The sequence below is a fragment of the Pochonia chlamydosporia genome, chromosome 1, assembly GCF_001653235.2.
Source record: "Pochonia chlamydosporia 170 chromosome 1, whole genome shotgun sequence".
In the NCBI taxonomy this organism is placed as follows: Eukaryota; Fungi; Ascomycota; class Sordariomycetes; order Hypocreales; family Clavicipitaceae; genus Pochonia; species Pochonia chlamydosporia.
Window position 1 is genome coordinate 1,081,888 of NC_035790.1, and position 18,261 is coordinate 1,100,148.

Genomic DNA, 18,261 nt, shown 5'->3' on the forward strand with positions numbered 1-18,261 from the left:
GAAGAAGGTGATGGCTGTTGGAGGGATTGCTGACTGGTGGGAGTTTGAAGGGTCGTCTGGTCTGGTCTGGTGTGAAGTTCCAAGGTGATGGGTGGAGAGACGTTGGTGCTATGCTGGGCTGGGCTAGATGATGGATGGCATTGGATAACTCCGGCAGAGATTGGCTTCATCCATCCATGATGGCTCCAGTCCATGTCCAGTCCAAGGCCGCTAGCCGGAATTTCCCAGTTGTGCCAGAACTCACTAGTTTAGTTTCTAGCCTGAGCCTGCTTGCCCATCCCGGCAAGGAAGAGGCAGGAGCGACCAGCTTCGCATCTCGGAAGGTGGCACCAGCCCTGTTGTTTTCTGGCGTACGGTAGTTGTTTTTCAAAGGCTGTGAGGGTCAAGGACATGGGGGGCTTGACATTATCTCGACATGGGCCAAGGATTCATGATGACAATGTCATGATAAAAGTGCAGATTGTCTGAACAGTGCAGTACCGTGTTGATGGCAGAGACATGGGCACACCAGAATATGGGTGGGGGATCGATATTGGGTTTGCGACTGGACTGATGGAACAAGATGCCAGATGGGAAGCTCAGGATGCGCATGGCGTGGATGGATCCAATCCAATCCAGTCCGTCCAATGCAATCCATGGCTGATGGCTTTTTGTTGTCGACTTTCTCCGTCATCCACGACACGACACCATTTGATGGCTGTTTGCGCACACCAAACCACATGCGTGTGGCTGCACAACAAGGCACCTGCGCTGCGCTGCGCTACGCCATGCATGTACTCTCGGTACTCCGTTACAATCGCCATGGTTCCCTCTGCGTGTGCAGCCGGGAAGACATGGGATGGGACATGGAGGGAAGATGGAAGTGGAAGTGGACGATGGAATATGGGGCACACACATGGATTGCCCGGACCATTTCGAACCATCGCGGCCTTGAGACCAGACCAAAGAGGATCCAAGAGGACAAGAGGACCAAAAGACGACTCAAACGCACGCCCCCCAGTACCAAGCACCAAGCGAGCTACACGCCTGCCTTATTATTTACCTGGTGAATGCGCCGTCTCTCATATTTCGCATTTGCCCTCTCTCCTCCTGACTCTATCTCGTCCCTGCCTCCCTCGCCGTATCATCTCGCTCTGCCTCCGACAATCAACTTCGAATGAGCAACCTATCACTTTTCTCTGTCAGACTTGGGCTTGGCCAGCATTGAAAGAAACTCCTAGCACACCAGACCAGACCAGACCAGACCAGACCAGACCAGACCAGACCAGACCAGACCACAGGGAGATTGTTACCAGTGGACCAGACAGGCACGCCACACTCTTTGGCGTGACCAGACATCAATTAGCTGTTTTGGATCCAACGCGCTCTCCAAACGGGAACAAAGAGCAAGACACTGGCACTAATTCAATTATTTCACCCACTGTCAGGTTTCATGCTATTATTACCTCTCACAGATGAATCGAGGGATGGGTTGATAATTATTCTTCCTTTCAGCATTTCATGCCATTGTTTGAGTGGCAGTCATATTTTATCAACCACTCCGTCGCCAGCTGCAGCATCTACCAGCTTGTGCCCATTGTCGCATGCGAGTGAATCGAAATTGGAGCCCTATTGACAGACGACCACAACAATAGCTACCTAGGTAATTGAGTACAGTAATTCCTTTTTGCACCGGCGGTACTGGTTTCGGTTTCAAAAATCTTCCCACGAGCTCGAATTCTACCTCCAAAAAAAAAAATCATGAACCAAAATATACCACCAGAGCAAACACCTCAAACACGCGAATTCCGCCGCGGCCACAAACATAGTGCTTCGATGCCGGCCAATATGCAAGCATACGCAAACAGACCACTCCCGCCTCTGCCGGTACCGCCATCCTCTGCCCCGAGAGCGATGACGCCTCAGCCCGCTGCAAGAAACTCTGCGACGTCGTCGGGATCTCTGCCGGTCTTTGCTTATCAAGGGTCGTTTCCCATTAATCGAAGAAACACGACGCGGGGAGATATTCCTACCTCAGCCCCGCGACGTTTTCCATCTCTAACAATGCCGTCATCGCCGGCCAAAGCTAGTCAAACGCACCGAAATAGCTATGCCGCGTCGACCTGGTCTCGTAGGTCGTCGCACCAAAAGATCTTCCAGCTTACCGGTATGGATGTGGATGTTATGGACGATCAGTCGTTTCGATCTGGTGGTGGAGGAGATTCCGATTCTTCCTCTACAGGTTCCGGCGTGAGACTGGAAGAGCCGGCAAACTATGACACTCCAGACTACCACCTTGTGCCGGTGTTGGAGACTGATGTGGATGGCTCCTCTAGCAGGGAGAGCTCATGGGGTCCAATGTCTCCCGACCTGGCAGTTGTGCCACAGCCTCTGAACATTCATAGACAGCTAATCCGGGATGGAAGTGAGAAGCAATTTGGTACTATGAGCGGCTCATTTACGCAAATGCATTTGGAAGACGGTGTGGCCCGTCCTTGGGACCCGGCGTTTGGTCAATTTGGTGAGCACGGAGCTGCTGGTGAATATCACCAGTTTACGGCTCAACTTGCGAGCAGACACTCTCGTCAGCTCAGCGACAGTGCCTTGCAGCCGGCCTCGCCGCCCAAAAAGAAAAGGTCATCATTGAGTCTGGCTTTCTCTGCAGCTACACGATTCCGGCGTCGAGAAAACACTCAGCCTCTTGACATTGCTGCAACAATAACGAGACCTCAGAGCGCGCTCAGAGAGACTCGCACGCAGCCACAGCAACAACAAGATGCCAAATCTCAATCGCAATCGCAATCGCAATCGCCCAATCTTGACTTTGTACCGAAGCTGAAGCGACGATCTCGTTCGGTGCCAGCTACTCCCATATTGGCACTGGCCAATGCACCGCCGCCTCGGCCCAGTCCAGCTCCGCCTTTGATGAGCGCATGGGATAGCGACTCTGACGACGGAGATGGGCACGTCATGTCGAGTCTCAAAGACTGGTTCGCGAACCGAGCTTCCGAGGATAGCAAGCTTCACCGGCGCACGTCGAGTGCCTCCCGGACAGGGCCAGATCGGCAGCTCGCAAGCATGAAACAGGATGCGATGCGCGAGTCGATCATCCGCCCACAAGACAGGTACAAGCAGGTGCAAATGGAAAAGGCAGCCAAGCGAAGAGAGCAGATGCGACCTCAGATGAAAGTCGTTCCCGAGGGCATCATGTTACTTAACATCCATCTGTGAAGGGGTCTTGTTTCCTAGCGTGACGATGATGGAAAAGATATACGGTATGCGCGCGAAAGGGTGTTTAGTGGTTTATTACTGCGTTTGTATTTATTTATTCCCCCACGGCAAGAACTGCCAACGCGACGAAAATTACGGACCTTTTCGTTTTTTCTGTTTCTTTTCCTTTTCTACTATTTTCGCTTACAGGAGATTTAGCGGCAGCATATTTTAGGTGTTTCGGCTCATTCGTCAGTTCTTTGTCTTTCACACTGGAGTCTTAATTCCCCAATCGCTACTATTTCCTAGCTTAGGTATTAATGCCAGCGCTCGTCTATAAAACAAAGACAAGTTGAGACACGAAGCATGCTTTCCTTGTGAAAATCCCGTGAATGCGCCCGAGCCCTTGATGCCGAACAAGCTAACAAAACGCACATGACGTTGGGGAAAAGCCCAATCAGCCCCGCCGCCACAAATAAACCTTGTGCTGCTTATTGCCTGCCGTCTGCAGAAGCTGGCAAGTTCAATGTTGGTTCGTCCCCGCATTGACAGCCAGAGTCCCATGGTCCTTCCTGTTACCGACTAGAGGGGGGACGGTTACATGAACTTTTTGATTGATGTTTGGTGGGGTTGTACATGGGGGGTGGGACGTGCCGATGAGATTTGGGATGCGAGGAATACTACGTATGTTTTGGGGAGGATTGTGATTAGCTCAAGTGGTGTTGGTGCATAATTGGGGATGGGTGTGGCTGGTGGGATGACGGGGTGAAGTACTCCGTGCTTTGATGGTGTTGTGTGGGTTGGTGGTTGTAAATGCGGTGTGGGAGTGCGATGAATAAGTGTATGGAATGATTGCGTGCATTTGTAAGGTGATGAATGAGTTGCCTTTGCTGGTGTTGGCTTTTGGTGCATCTTGACCTACCTAGGCAGGTTTAATTGGTGACGCATGAAGATATCGTTTCGCAGGTCATGCCTGCTCATCACCTTGGTCACACCTAAGCATACTGATCTGCAACTTTGCAATTGTTCCCTGGGAAAAGGTGCTCTGTATCCTTGGGTAGGTCCTCCCCCAAGATATTTTTTTAATATTATTTTATACATGTAGGCTAATTTCACATTTTACTTGTTAGGAGTAGCTAAAAGTACCTTTAGTTGCCTAAATTAAGTGGTCGTCATTACTAAAGCCCGTGGTGTAGAACGCCTCGACCATCCGATTTACGTGTAGATGTATACCTTGCCATTCGAATCACAATCGCATTGCTGTTGCTTCTAACCTTATTGGTAACTACGTGGTAACCCCAAATTTCGTAATTAGACTATGACATCTCCAAAGGCAGCTTCTTCTCGTGGTCATGCCATGTTGGACATTTTTGGTAATTGTTGTCTCGAGAGTCTCTTACTTGTGAGAAAATCGGATCGAGCGCGTCTGCTTCTCTGCCAGTGTGTTGGTGGTTGACTTGGTTACGGGGTTGTATCTAATTGTGCGTGTGATGTTGATGACTCTCGTGTTGGTGGTAAACTTGGCGTGGTTGGTGTTTGACGGAAGTGGTGGTGCCCACTCCGATGAGGCGGGCGATAATAAGGCATTAGGTTTCATTTTGGGAGGCGTTGGATTTTACGTCTTGGATATAATTGGGAGTGTAACTTGGAGGTTGTAACTATTGTGGGGGTTGTGTTTAAGTGCTCAAGCCGTGATGAGATTGGGAGTTTGTGTGATGAATGGTAATATGCTTCAACCCAAGTTGTGAGCGGGCACTCCGGCCATTCCAATTTGGATATACCTAGATCGAAAACCGTAATATCATAGTTCAAGTGAAGAGACGGTGACAATGGAAATTTCCGTTAATGGTACACACTGAACAAGTGATGCTATTTGTCTTGGAACTTGCATTCGAGTCTACTCATGGGGTCTTACACGGCAACCAAATCTGCGGAAACTACTATGTGCAGATGGCTGTAGACGTGATCTTAGCGTAGGCGGAATGTAAACGTGAAGGTCTAGAAACAGCTAAACTGGGAAGATGAACAAAGACGACCAAACGCGATCCTTAAAAACCGGCGTTTTCTGCATTTGCTGTTTAGTTTGAGGTAATAGTAGGACTGGAGTCGCTTTCTATAGTGAGATGCCGTGGAAACGAACTGAGACGTGGCTCTTTAGATTCATCTCGGCTCGTGTTTAAAGGAAGTTACTTTGCATATCTGTAGCTCTGGAGACTAAGTCTTCTACTTCACACCCGTAACATCATAAACACAGCTTCTCATACCTGTTATCAGCATGGGATTTTATGCGCCTACATCTTTTTGCAGGTGCATCAGGCATGGACCGTCTGAAACGTGGGCCAAGTGTCACTGTGAGTTTCCAAAGCTCATAGCCACTTCATCAAGGCTGGTTGGTGGTACAGCTGCAAATATGGGCCGCCAAAACTAGATTCATGAGAATACCCAAAGCAATTCTGCCAATTCGCAAGCATCTGCAAGTACACGGTGAAATAGCTGCAGGATATCTAGAGTGACTGAGAGACACACTCTTCTCTGGAGGTGATGAAAGCGGCAGTGGTGCAGCTAAAAGTACCAAGTCAGGCACAATGTGGTCAATGCAAGCCACGGTACCTTACGCATCCACAATGCACTAACTCCAGACGAAGCGGCTATAGCTTACCGAGTGTTGGCGATGGGAAGTTGAAGAGAGAAAATGGCCACGGTCAATTCAGCTGTCAGATCCCCAAATGCGGGACAATTCCATCCAGTCGGCAATGAATCAAATTCGTAGCCGTTAAATCCGGCATAAACGACGGCTAACTGCCTGCAACGGGTCGGAGGAACCAATAACCAATTACAATCACTCCCCGCCATTCAACCAGACAATGGACCCAACCAAACTTGACATTGTTACCCCAACTTGCACCTTTCAACCTCCCTTCCACCCACCAAACCAAAAGACCAGGCCAAACCACAACTCTCTACCCCTCCACTCCACGCCAACACCATCTCGGTCCATCCATATATAAAAAAAACCATGCCGGTAACGGCCGCCGCACAAACTCCCTCTGCACCATCATCCCCAAACAACACAACACCTGCAGCCACAACCTGCACAGCATCATCAACACCCCTAAGCGCCCTAGACGCAGACGCCGACACTCCCTCCAAAGACCATCAACCGCAGCAGGACCAAACCGAATCTGTCCCGCCCTCCGTCCCAAGTGCCATCACAGACAGTGACGTCGCCGATCTCCGGCGCGAGCTTACACGGGCCTCGGCTGTGGGGGACTCCATCAACCACAAGGAAGACACCGATACTCACGCTGACACTGACATTGACGACGACGCCTTGCACAATCTCAATCACGAGCTAGACGCCCATCTGGCAGAACTGACAGACGTATTCCAAGAGTCACTGTACTACGATGCATCGACAATGGCCGGCTTGAACTCTTTTTCGCTGGTACGTCCTTCTACCTCCTCTTTGCCCCGTTCGCCACAAAACATCCGTAGCAACATCAAATGTAAAAATCTTGAAGAAGAAAAAAAACGCCCCTCATAATTCCGATTCCATTACCCCATTGTTTTGTTTTCTCTCGTCACCCAAATGTATCCCTGCCTCATGGCCCTCGCTCACCCCCTCGGCCAGGCTGCCCTCAACCGCCTCCGGGCGTACAAGCCGCCTCCCTTCCCCATATGGGACACTCTGCCTGCGCGGAAGCGCGCGGCCGTGCTGGTCCTGCTGTACGCGGACCGCTGGGGCGATTTACGTGTTGTCATTACCATGCGGGCTGCGAGCCTGAGGAGCTTCTCGGGACATGCGGCTCTTCCCGGCGGGAAGGCTGATAGTAACGAAGAGACGCCATGTAAGTTTAACTTTCTCGGAAGCAGGCACCTTTAATCTTGTTCTTTGAATCGGGGAATCTGACCCTTGTATAGATCAAATTGCGAGGAGGGAGGCGTTTGAGGAAATTGGCCTGCCGATGGATGACCTCCGCTTGCCCAAGCCATTCCGTATAGAGCCGCTGTGCTACCTGCCGCCTTCGTTGGCGAGAACCCATCTCGTTGTTACGCCGTGCGTGGCATTCCTCCACGCAGATAGACTGAATCCAGATTCGCCCACCCCGTTGGTGGAGGAGTCTCTGATACCGAGACTAGACGCGCGGGAGGTGGCCGCCGTGTTTAGTGCCCCGTTTTACAACTTCCTCAAGGCGAATGACCTTCCGCCTCGGCCGGGACAGGAACTGCCCCCCGGACCGTGGTACGAGGGCGCTTGGATGTCGTGGAAGGATCTGCCGTGGAGGATACACAATTTCTATGTGCCCGTGAATAATCAGCGGGTGGCGAAGCCGCGGAGGGCCAGCGCCCAGGGGAACATGGGCGAGGCGCTGGAGGTGCAGCAGGAGCAGGAGGGGAGGTTCAAGGTCTGGGGCATGACGGGCCGGCTGTTGGTCGATGCCGCGAGGATTGCCTACGGGGAGAACCCGGAGATTGAGCACAACGACACGTATGGAGACTATGATATTATTCTAAGGGCCGCGGATGAGGGCGTCTTTAAAGAGGTGGGTGAGGCCAAGAAGCCGAGCAATGAGCCGGCCAAGATGTAATGGGGTGAGGGATGAAACGGAACGAAACTGTATATAAATCACGGGGCATTGCGGGCGTCGATGTAGCGTGTTGTTTAGATTTATTAAATGATAACTAACGCAAGATTAACTAAATCGCTAACTTTGGTATATGATGGATTGGACGCTGGTTGCGGGGATCGTAGTAGATGAATTTGAAAAATGGTGACAGCGGGATACATGTAAGTTTAGAGCGTGGAGCATTTAATGACACGCATTATCCTTGGTAGCAGGCGTACTGTGCCCAAAGACGAGATAACCAAAAAAGGCGCCCAACGACACCGCAATCATGACCCAGCCATTATACGTCATAAAAATAAGCCTGCGCAAGACACTGTAAGCACAAAAAACCCGTCAAAATCAGCTGGTGAAAACGTACATGAGCATAAAGGCGTAGAAGTTCTGCACGCCATAAAGCGCCGCCTTGATAACGTGCCCCCGTTTGCTGATATTCTCATGGCTCGATCCTGGCGCGAGGAAGGGTGTTGTCTCAGTAACTTGTTCATCACCTCCACGAAATTGAGACTTAGCATTGGCACAGACCCCAAATCCAGGGGAAATATGACACAATGAAAAAACGTATCGCAATGACAAAACGCAGGGTAAAACTTACGAGGCAGAGCGGATATCCGTCTGTCGAGACTAGCTTCGTATCGTCGGGACAGCGAGCGGAGGGCCTCGTAGCCCATCGCCAGAAGAACGACGGCCAGGAGCGAAAAGATGAGGCCGGGCGTGGAGCGGACGTGCCACTGCCGGAACACGATGCACAGGTTGTTGGTGTCCCAGGTGAAGAGCATCTGAGGGTGTTAGCTGTGTAGGTAGTGCGGAACGAGGGCGGGGGACGAGACGTACGCTCATGCTGCACATGTCCTTCATGCCGTCGCCGTGGTCCATGTCTCCGTGGTTGTGATCCATGCCCGCGTGGTTCATTTTGAGGGTTGATGCCGACGAGGGGGGACGTCGTAGTCGTTTCAGCTGGAAGGAGCGGAATGGTGTTTGTCGTACAGACTGGCGAGTTGGTTGTGCTGTTGGAAAGGGGATGAAAGGGGATTTTACGAAGGAGCGGTAAGGAGGATGAGGATTTGAAGCGTGGCCGGAGCTGTCAAGTTGAAATGAGATTGATGACGAGCTATTGAGCGAGTTATGCGTGTGCTGGCCGTTGGTTGTACTGAGGTTGGTCGCATGATCTGCTGGCCAATGAAGAGGCTTGCTGCAGAGACATGGGCGCTGGGGTAGCACCTGCTGTTTGGGTTGGCTGTGGGTGAAACGGCAGGTGCGTGTGTCAGACTTGCGTTGTGCGACTGTCTTTGTTGGACAAGGAGTTGAGTGTCGAGCTGTATTTACCTACCTAGGTAGGTAGTTGGGTACCGTACTTGAGTATGTACAGATATCAGATGGGCTTAGATATGTCAAGTTTGAAGATGAAATAGACTTGGCGCTGCAGCTGGCATATTCAGATATGCACAACACAGGCGGCGATGTTGAGGGACAAGGTAGATTGTGGAGCCGCATTGAGTCTTCATGTACATATTATGGCATGATACAACGAATAAGTAGCCGAACAGCAATTGGGGAGCAGAATAAATGCAGCAAAACCACTTAACTCATCAATGATTTTATTCCTCACATTTTCACACCAAATTCATACTACCTGCTAGAGTATTTTACCATCGGACCCATCGGATTATACACATCCACGGCAGCACCCTGTCGCGTGCCAAGTCTTTCAACTACCTAGGTACCATCTGTAGACCCTTTCCGCATATGCATTCCAATCTACGTCGTGCAACGAAAATGCTGCGCCTTATAAATGACCTGACGCAGTACAACCTGACAAAATCTGCCGCAAAACACGGCAGCCCAACAAGTCCATCCACATACCCGTAGTGTGAGTGAGTTGCAAGACCGACCAAGCCCGAGGAAACCCATACACCAGCAACTCAGAATACAACTTGGCTTACAAACCGCAAACTGCTACAGTAATCAGCTCAACCTCGGACCAGTTTTTCTCTCAACATCACGACTCCAACCTCATCCCACAACCTATCACCCCAATATCCTGTACACCATACTTCCCAATAAAGATGCTCGGCCCGCCCGTCAACCTGCCCAAGTGGTAAGTCCACGCCTCTCCCAACCTCAACCCAAGCTCACCAACAGGCTCTCCGAAAACTCGCACATGCTCCAACCCCCCATCAACAACTACTGCGTCTACAACGAAGACTTCACCGTCATGGTAAGCCCCCTTTTCACTCTTGCACACGCACAAACTCACACTCCCCAGATCGTAGGCGGCCCCAACGCCCGCACAGACTACCACATCAACCAAACCCCCGAATGGTTCTACCAGTACCGCGGGGCCATGACGCTCAAGGTCGTAGACGACGGCACCTTCAGGGACATCGTCATCCGCGAAGGCGACATGTTCCTCCTGCCGCCCAACACGCCTCACAACCCCGTGCGCTTCGCCGACACGGTGGGCGTGGTGCTGGAGCAGCGCCGTCCGCCTGGGTCCATCGACCGGATGAGGTGGTACTGCGGAGTTTGCGACGGCGCCGTGGTGGTTCACGAGGCGGCGTTTCACTGCACCGACCTGGGCACGCAGATCAAGTTGGCGGTGGAGGCCTTCAAGAACGACGAGGAGAAGAGACGGTGCGGGACGTGTGGTAATTTGGCGGATTGGGCTCCTAAACCGGGTTCTATACCGGATCCGAATTTGTCATGAATTGTTTTTTGGCGTTGTGAATATACTGGTTGCTGGACATCTATGATTATATTTCTAGTTTTATAAATCCTGCTTTCAAGCTACGTCCCGGCAATACTTTGGCATTGTAAATAGTTACCAGCTGCCGCATATCTACACATTACATTTACAGCTTTACACATCCAGGTTCATGCTACGTCTCCGCAAACACATACGAAGACGGCGACGCCTCAACCGCAACCTCCATCCTCCCCTCGTCCAACTCCCTCCCCCCAACCCTCACACCCGCCCTCATCACATCCCCCGGCACCACGGGCCCTACACCCGCCGGCGTCCCCGTAAGCACGATATCCCCCGGCAGCAGCGTCATCACCTTTGAAATGTCGCTCATGATCCGGGGGATCTGGTAAATCATCAGGCCCGTCGACCCCCGCTGCCTCGTCTCCCCGTTCACGTGCAGAAAGAGCTCCACGTCCTGGGGGTCGCTGATGGCCGTCTTGGGAATCACGTTGCTCATCGGGAGGAACGTGTCGAAGCCCTTGGCAATGTCCCACGGCAGACCCTTCTTCTTGGCTTCGTCTTGGACATTGCGCGCCGTCATGTCGATTGCCACGGCGTAGGCTGCAAGAATCAGATTTCATGTTTTCCCCAAAAAATGAAAGAAATAGTGATTCACATACCCTTAATGGCATCTAGGGCTCCCTGTCGGTCATCCGCCTTCAGATCCCGCACCATCTTGCCGATGATGAGCGCCAATTCAACTTCAAAGTGCATCTTGACGCCTTTGGGCTGTAGGCAGGGTCCTTCGCCGGGGAGGATGATGGACGAAGGGGGCTTGAGGAAGAAGAATGGTTGTTTGGGCTTCATGTTTTTGAGCTCGGCGATGTGGTCGCTATGAGAGTTAGCTTTTCTTTCTTTCTTGCTTTTTTATGCTAAATGGGGATGTGAATGAATCGAGGTGCTGGATGGTTGGGTGAAAACGCACGCGTAGTTGCGGCCAATGCAGACTACTTTCCCGGCTTGTTTGAGGGGTGATTGGGCCACGGTGGCCATTGTTCTTCTGAGGGCGAACATGGCGGTTTGTGAGGGTATTTGAGGATTATAGTGTTTTGTGGACGGAGTGAGGTGTTGATTGAGATCACTGATGCGTGATGAGCTGGCACTGGGTTGAGGTGAGCTTCTTGGCCGAGTGTCGGAGGAGTCTTCGGTCCACGGCCGGGTTTGATGTTGGTCTGGTGCAATCGGGTGGGACCACATCAGCTGTTGGCAGGACAGATGGGCATTCAATGGCAGATGCCCCAGACTTTGCTTCTTTGCTGGCTTTGGTTACAATACTGGTAGAAGGATGTGTATTTTAGAGGTTTGAGTTAAACTGAAGCGTCACATGCATCCCATAGTCGCAAAACACAGCAACTTGAATTGACATCCACTCAATCGATGCATGTAGTAGGACATTGTCTAAAATTCACAACCATGTACCACCAGCCAGTCATAATGCAGATATAACTCCCCCAAAGCCATCGCTGCCATGCAATCCAGAATCTCTCGCAAATCCTCCGAATGCGTCAAATCCCGTCTACGCCGAAACAAATGTTCATGATTTCATCACGCCTTCCTACCCATTTACGCCACGTAGCGGTACATCGATGGCGCGTCTTCCTCGTCCGGTCGCTCCAGGTACTCTCGCACAATCAAATCCTCAATCCGCTTCTTGATGAGAGAAACCTCGGGTTTGAATCGACCAACAAGCTGGGACAAAACTTCGCTGACCAGTTGAGAGTGGCTGAGCTCCTTTCGAGACCTGAAGCAAGTTAGCGGGCGTGTGTGAGAACGAAGCACAGAGAAACAAAAAAAACATACTTCATTATTCTCACAATGGCGGCATCCACAATGTGACTTCTCGTCTGGTTGTTCTTTTCTTCCGTAGTCTTTCTCTCCTGTGTATCCTCTACCTTGGACACCGCATTGATAATCGGCGCCTTAATGCGCACAGTCTTGCTTTGGAAGCTGGAGTTGAACGCGAACCTGTCGCCAGACTTGACCGACTTGGTGAGAGGATCTTTCAGTAGGACACGAGATTTTGGTGCAACGGCTATGGCTGTCAGTGTCCTCATCAGATCTTGCGTCGCGATGTTGGTTTTGGCCTGGATCTCTTCAAAGGAAAGACTCTCGCCATCTCCTAGATCATTAAAGAGCATCAACACGACCATGGCAAACGTCGGCACATTAATCTCGTATCTCCTCTCTTTGGCCAGGGGTCCAGATTTGCCTGGAATTGCTGGAAACGTGCACTTGACATCCGCACTTCCAGTGGTGCCCACCCATGTGAGCTTCCTCCCATTTCTGTTGCTAAGGTAGAATTGCTCAAAGCTGGCCAGCATTCTCTGAACATCGTGAGGGTAGTTGCAGGTGATGCGAGATCCTTCGCCAATAGAGACTGGGCGGCCCATGACTTCCTGTGGCCAATAGTTGGTTGTGAGAACGCTGACATTCAAATCGATGACCTTTTCTCCACCACTAACGTTGCGAATATGATCGCGGTATGTTGTTGTGAGTTCTGACGACGTTACGAGATCGCGGAACATGCCCTCGAATTTGCTGGTGAACTGCTGTCCCAGCTCTTGTTTCATGCGAGAAATGATTTGTTTCTCCACGTCATGGCTTTCAGATTTGCCGTGAAGCAATCTGCGAGCCAAGTGCCTTTGATAGTACGTCTGAAACAAGTCTCTATCAAGCAAGTATCGAATGAGGACAATAGCCTTTTCCAGTACGACATCCACTTCAGCCTCCGTCTTGCCTCTGATGCCCCTCTTCAGGTTGTCATCGATGAATAATGAGACATATTCGGAGCTTCGGGCAAACATATTGATGAAATCGGAGAAGCTCTTTGTCAGAGACGTTTGGATAACCAGATCCTCCTGGAAACACTGTGTCAACAAGTTGTCAAATTTGTCCTTAAGACGCAGAACATCGTCCACCCATTTGATAGCCGCCGCCGTTTGCTGCGCCGCTGGGTTGAGCACCTTGGCCTTTTCCCCCTCAGCAGGCTCTTCTCCTTCAGGCTGGGCTATTGAAAAATCGGTGTTTCTTAGGACAGTTTCGATCTCGAGGCCAAGTTCAACGACTCGTTTTTGTAAAATGTCACGGAGTGACGTCTTTTTGTCGTCTACCCTGGAAATTAACTTGTATAGGATCGACAAGTCCTCAATCTTGTCATTATCAATCATCCACTTGAGCCCACTGCCTTCCATGGCAAGGAATTCGGCCAAGTGCTTGACAATGAGCTGTTGCTCAATCACATCCGACACCTTTGGTAAGGTTTCCAACTCTATCGTTGTGCCGCACCTGTCCACCTCCTCATGCAGGCGTCTCTGGGTGTGCCGCAGCCAAGTGCTGGCGTCGGATTCTCGCAGTAGCCGCTGACACTCTGCGGCATAATATGACTCGCTGTTGCTCAGAAATCGAGGCTCAAATACCGTGAGATAAAGCTTGTTGCTTTCGTTTTCATCCTCAGTCTCATAAAGACAACTCAGCATACGACTGCAACTGCGTATCAGATTTCTGTCGATAACATCACCTTCTCGCTCCATGTCGATCTGATCCATCATGACTGAAATGAGAATATCGATGACAAAGTTGGTCGAATTCGTGTTGAGACAAGATCGCAGGATATGGTCTCGGAACAGCGCTATTGTCGTTGCAAAAATTGGCACTCGATTTGGCTCCTGCTGCGTGTACCCTCGATCCAAGTACATGAGGATATCGGCCGTCATGTTCATAGACATGTTGTGATCTTCCCACGTATCCCGCAGTCCCTTGAGAAACTTCTCGCCAGTTTGGCGGCGTTCGTTTACAGAGCTCACCAAGTTCTTGTCAACGCCAATATTGATCAAACTCTTCGTCACCAACACCTCAATCTTTGGAATAACATGCTCTGCGAACCACTGCTCCTCAAACTGCTTGACTCGCTCGTAGAGAACATCGCCCTTCTTTTTCAGGACAATCTTGTAGGCAGCTCGATACAGTTCCTCGAATGAGAGTCGACCGCAGCTCTTGTTGTGGATGTCTCGCAAAGCTTCTTTGAGCATGTTCCAACAGTCTTCAAAATCGGATCCTTCCCCCGCGGCATTCGGCTATAAACGGGATAGGTTAGCATGTCTTCTTCTCGTTTCTCTTGCAGAGTCAAGTCAAGACCCCGTCTGGTGCATATGCACTTCGTTTTTGGAACATGAAGGCCATCACACCTTGGGAGATGCGCTGCCTGGAGCACAATAACACCGAGATCGCGACATCTCTCGTTTGAACGATGCGTCGCCGGAACATGTATAAATGGCCACAGACAAGGCGACGTAAAGCTCAAATATCACATTTTGGAAGAAAACAAATGTTCTTTCAAGCAAAATAAAACGGCGAAACTTGACTTTCACTGACACTGCGGCCAGCCATGAAACAGAGACAAACTTACACGAACAATGCGACGAGGCGGGCGGATGCGGCCAGCCCGCGCTCCCGCACCACCTCGTCCAGAAATCATGATGATACTGCAGGCTTCCCAAAGCCTTCCCGTACTTCCGCCTGCTCAAAGTGCAACAGCTGTCGTCGTGAACTGCGCATAGAGGGTCTAGTGGGGTAAAAGGTGAGGCCAGTGAGGAGCTCGGCAAAGCAAGTATCAAACAAAGACACGCTATGCAGTTGTGACGACAAATCTGGTCGGCTTGAATGGTAGCAGAGAAGCAAAGCTACATGCTAGGAGTGTCCTTGGAGTAAACGAAAAGTCGGGGTACGATGTCGAAAGGCTGAATACAGGGAATGGTGCCTTGAAATCACGATACGGAGACGACAAACGCCCAGCATGTTCAAAGCCGATCCTTATCGATAAGGAAATTAGCCACACCAAACGGTGGTCTGGAACCCCTCGTCTGGGCCAATCTCGAAGTCACGTGGGGCGACCAAGCTGCTACTGGCCTTGTGTTTTTCCGGCCCAGCAATTTGCGAGGGCGACAAGGAAGCTTCGCCCAGGCTGTGAGATTGTGATATATGCGGCAACAACATCCAGCGGGAAACCGACAACGTACTGATTGAAAATTACCCGCCGCACCTTCCCACCGCCATCATGAAGCTCGTTCGGTAAGTTTACATAAAATTGGTGCGAAGCTGCCAGAGGCTGCGCGGCGAGCACGTGGATGCTAACCAGGACGTCCCAGGTTCTTGATGAAGTGCGCAAACGAGACGGTGACCATTGAGTTGAAAAATGGTACGATACATGCCCCTTTTTCGTAACTGCTGAAGAAAATCTTGCTTTCAGGCTTGAACAGCGAGAAGGTGACTACCAAATTGCACACAGCTAACTTGGGCAGGCACCATCGTCCACGGCACAATCTCTTCCGTCTCGCCGCAGATGAACACGGCGCTGCGCACAGTCAAAATGACCCCCAGGGGCCAAGATCCCATCTCCCTCGACACCATGAACATTCGAGGCTCAACAATCCGATACTTCATCCTTCCCGACTCCCTCCCCCTCGACACGCTATTAATCGACGACGCACCCAAGCCCAAGAACAAGGCACGCAAGGAGGCCGACCGCGGTGGACGTGTAGGCCGCGGAGGCAGAGGCGGTCCCAGAGGACGCGGCCGTGGTCGCGGCCGTGGAAGGGGCTAGGTGCTCTTGGATACGATAGTTGAAGAGGCTGAAGAGGCGACGTAGAACTTGGATGACACGAAGTACAGCCCTTTTTTGGATGCCGTCTTGACGCCATTAGGAAGGGCCGCGAATTTTCATGATTTGCTGGGACAAAGGGACCCTCGACGTCAGGACAAGAACGACCAAGATTTTGTTGCTATAGAATCGGGTGCTGGGAAGAAATGGAGGCGGGGGGTGTGATTGGGGTGTTGTTTCATCACGATTATGGTCGCATATGCGATGGTATTGGCGTTTGGGATGTTTGGCCACGATTAAAATAAACCATTCTGAAGTTCTGCAAGAGTGCTGTGTTGCTTCTGCTATGTTGAAGTAATGTGAGTATATGCTGGGTATGCTTAACAAAGCGATAAAGGCATGCTATCTAGTCTGTATGCTCTATCAATTATCAGCTGTCAGGTTTATGCTCCATCACCTTGGCTATATTCTCCCCAAAGATACCAAGATGTCCATATCTCACCACTCTGCCTCGTACAAACATTTCTATCAATCCACATAATCCAAATCTATCCCAAACGTGAGCGTGAGCCCATGAAACCGAATATACTCCAACACCAAACTCCAACATCAACCCACCCATATCCCAACTCACACCCTCCATATCCTCAAAACACACAACTTCTCCCAACCCGCCGTCCTCCCACTACTCCCAACAACCTCAACCCTCCACCCTTCCCACCCGCCAATCCTGCCAACCACCTCCTCCGGCCCATTCTGCCTACAAAGCAGCAAATACGCACACCCCCTCGCCGACAAAACCCCATCCAGCATCCCAATCAACCTCTCCGTCGTCTCCATCCCATCCCTGCCCCCCGCATACGACAAACCCAGCAGGTAACTCTCGTCGTCCCAGCTCGGCTCGCCGACATCCTCAAACGCCGCCGGCCGGACTGGCATCTCCGGCGTAGGCACGTACGGCGGATTAAACACCAGCACATCCACCTGGTTGGGCTTCACGGCCGACGTGAGATCACCCATACACGAGCCGAGATACATCCCGTGGGTGGAGGGGTTGCTGGCCGCGGCTTTTTGGACGGTCTGGATGGTGGAACTGCAGGCATGGGCGTTCATGTCGATGCCACAGGTGAGGAGTTGGCGGTGGCCGAAGAGCGTGGAGGCATGGGCGTTGATGAAGGCCAGGACGATGCCGGAGCCGGAGCCGATCTCGAGGATGAGGGGGGCGGGGGATTGTGATGGGAATTGGGTTTGGAGGAAGTTTGTCTCGGAGGGGGAGGAGAGGGTGTCGAGGAGGAGGAAGGAGTCTTCGGCGGGTTCGTAGACGCGCGAGTAGGGGACGTGGGATGTGTCTGGTGTGGGGAGCATTGGATTGATGTTGTGGTTGGCGTATGGGTGATGTTTGTGGGAAATTTAAATAAATGTGTAATTGATTGAGACTGGATTTGTAGTCGTTTCTTGTATAAGTTGTAGGATGAAAGTTGATGAAATCTTGGAGGGGCATCACCACCCCACATCCACTCAACCTCGTCCGCCATATATATACCTCTCTTCACTTTCACTTTCATTCTCAATGCCAATCTCACAAAACAACACAACCGCACCCCATAACCCTCACATCCACCCCCCAATCATCCTCATCCGGCCCTCCTCCAATCTTCACCCCCCAGCCCATCCTCTCCACAACCCTCACCAAGTTACGATCGTACGCCAACCCTCTCGCCTCGCCGCACCGCGGACACATCCTCGTGAGTGTCTTGTACAGCCGCGGTTTATTCTTGGCTGCCGCATCGCCGCACGCAAAGGACGGACAGTTTGAGAAGCCTCTTAGCGGGGCGCACGGCTGTGTGATTATGGCCCATGTGTGGTGGCAGGTTTTGTTGTGGAAGTATGTTACTGTGCACATGGTTCGTGTTTAGCTTAGATTGAATGTACTGTGCGTATAGTTGTTGTTCGGTTCAGCAGTAGATCGAATATGCCGTACACATGGTTTGCCGTTCGGTTTAGCTTGGATTAGATGCACTGCACAGGATGAAATTTGTAGTGAAAGATGTAAAGATGAAAATGTGTTACGCTCACTTTCAGTGACGCCTGGCAAACTACTTGAG

General features: G+C 51.3%; 9 protein-coding genes across 9 annotated transcripts; 5 read left to right on the top strand and 4 right to left on the bottom strand.

Moving 5' to 3' along the window:
• Positions 1 to 801: 801 nt before the first annotated feature.
• Positions 802 to 1,458, top strand: VFPPC_17420 (hypothetical protein; the record flags this gene model as incomplete). Its single annotated transcript, XM_022429130.1, has 1 exon — positions 802 to 1,458. The coding sequence occupies one exon, from the start codon at positions 802 to 804 to the stop codon at positions 1,456 to 1,458; it is 657 nt and encodes a 218-aa protein (XP_022285853.1).
• A 282-nt stretch (positions 1,459 to 1,740) lies between these two features.
• VFPPC_00244 (hypothetical protein) lies at positions 1,741 to 3,210 on the top strand (the record flags this gene model as incomplete). Its single annotated transcript, XM_018280306.1, has 1 exon — positions 1,741 to 3,210. The coding sequence occupies one exon, from the start codon at positions 1,741 to 1,743 to the stop codon at positions 3,208 to 3,210; it is 1,470 nt and encodes a 489-aa protein (XP_018148294.1).
• A 2,995-nt stretch (positions 3,211 to 6,205) lies between these two features.
• Positions 6,206 to 7,778, top strand: VFPPC_00246 (NUDIX domain-containing protein; the record flags this gene model as incomplete). Its single annotated transcript, XM_018280307.1, has 3 exons — positions 6,206 to 6,634; positions 6,821 to 7,037; positions 7,111 to 7,778. The coding sequence occupies 3 exons, from the start codon at positions 6,206 to 6,208 to the stop codon at positions 7,776 to 7,778; spliced, it is 1,314 nt and encodes a 437-aa protein (XP_018148295.1).
• A 222-nt stretch (positions 7,779 to 8,000) lies between these two features.
• VFPPC_15081 (Ctr copper transporter) lies at positions 8,001 to 8,726 on the bottom strand (the record flags this gene model as incomplete). Its single annotated transcript, XM_018292834.1, has 4 exons — positions 8,001 to 8,118; positions 8,176 to 8,305; positions 8,410 to 8,593; positions 8,649 to 8,726. 4 exons carry the CDS (start codon positions 8,724 to 8,726, stop codon positions 8,001 to 8,003), a joined length of 510 nt encoding a protein of 169 aa, XP_018148296.1.
• Positions 8,727 to 9,880: 1,154 nt separating this feature from the next.
• Positions 9,881 to 10,521, top strand: VFPPC_12729 (3-hydroxyanthranilate 3,4-dioxygenase; the record flags this gene model as incomplete). The annotated part of the gene is made up of 3 exons (XM_018290506.1): positions 9,881 to 9,912; positions 9,957 to 10,032; positions 10,081 to 10,521. The coding sequence occupies 3 exons, from the start codon at positions 9,881 to 9,883 to the stop codon at positions 10,519 to 10,521; spliced, it is 549 nt and encodes a 182-aa protein (XP_018148297.1).
• Positions 10,522 to 10,693: 172 nt separating this feature from the next.
• On the bottom strand, positions 10,694 to 11,574 carry VFPPC_15082 (2-keto-4-pentenoate hydratase; the record flags this gene model as incomplete). Its single annotated transcript, XM_018292835.1, has 3 exons — positions 10,694 to 11,121; positions 11,181 to 11,392; positions 11,486 to 11,574. The coding sequence occupies 3 exons, from the start codon at positions 11,572 to 11,574 to the stop codon at positions 10,694 to 10,696; spliced, it is 729 nt and encodes a 242-aa protein (XP_018148298.1).
• Positions 11,575 to 12,123: 549 nt separating this feature from the next.
• Positions 12,124 to 15,034, bottom strand: VFPPC_00248 (SCF ubiquitin ligase subunit CulC; the record flags this gene model as incomplete). The annotated part of the gene is made up of 3 exons (XM_018280308.1): positions 12,124 to 12,301; positions 12,361 to 14,633; positions 14,966 to 15,034. 3 exons carry the CDS (start codon positions 15,032 to 15,034, stop codon positions 12,124 to 12,126), a joined length of 2,520 nt encoding a protein of 839 aa, XP_018148299.1.
• Positions 15,035 to 15,613: 579 nt separating this feature from the next.
• VFPPC_12730 (small nuclear ribonucleoprotein Sm D1) lies at positions 15,614 to 16,159 on the top strand (the record flags this gene model as incomplete). Its single annotated transcript, XM_018290507.1, has 3 exons — positions 15,614 to 15,627; positions 15,705 to 15,754; positions 15,858 to 16,159. 3 exons carry the CDS (start codon positions 15,614 to 15,616, stop codon positions 16,157 to 16,159), a joined length of 366 nt encoding a protein of 121 aa, XP_018148300.1.
• Positions 16,160 to 16,786: 627 nt separating this feature from the next.
• On the bottom strand, positions 16,787 to 17,521 carry VFPPC_15083 (N(5)-glutamine methyltransferase MTQ2; the record flags this gene model as incomplete). Its single annotated transcript, XM_018292836.1, has 1 exon — positions 16,787 to 17,521. One exon carries the CDS (start codon positions 17,519 to 17,521, stop codon positions 16,787 to 16,789), a length of 735 nt encoding a protein of 244 aa, XP_018148301.1.
• Positions 17,522 to 18,261: the final 740 nt, after the last annotated feature.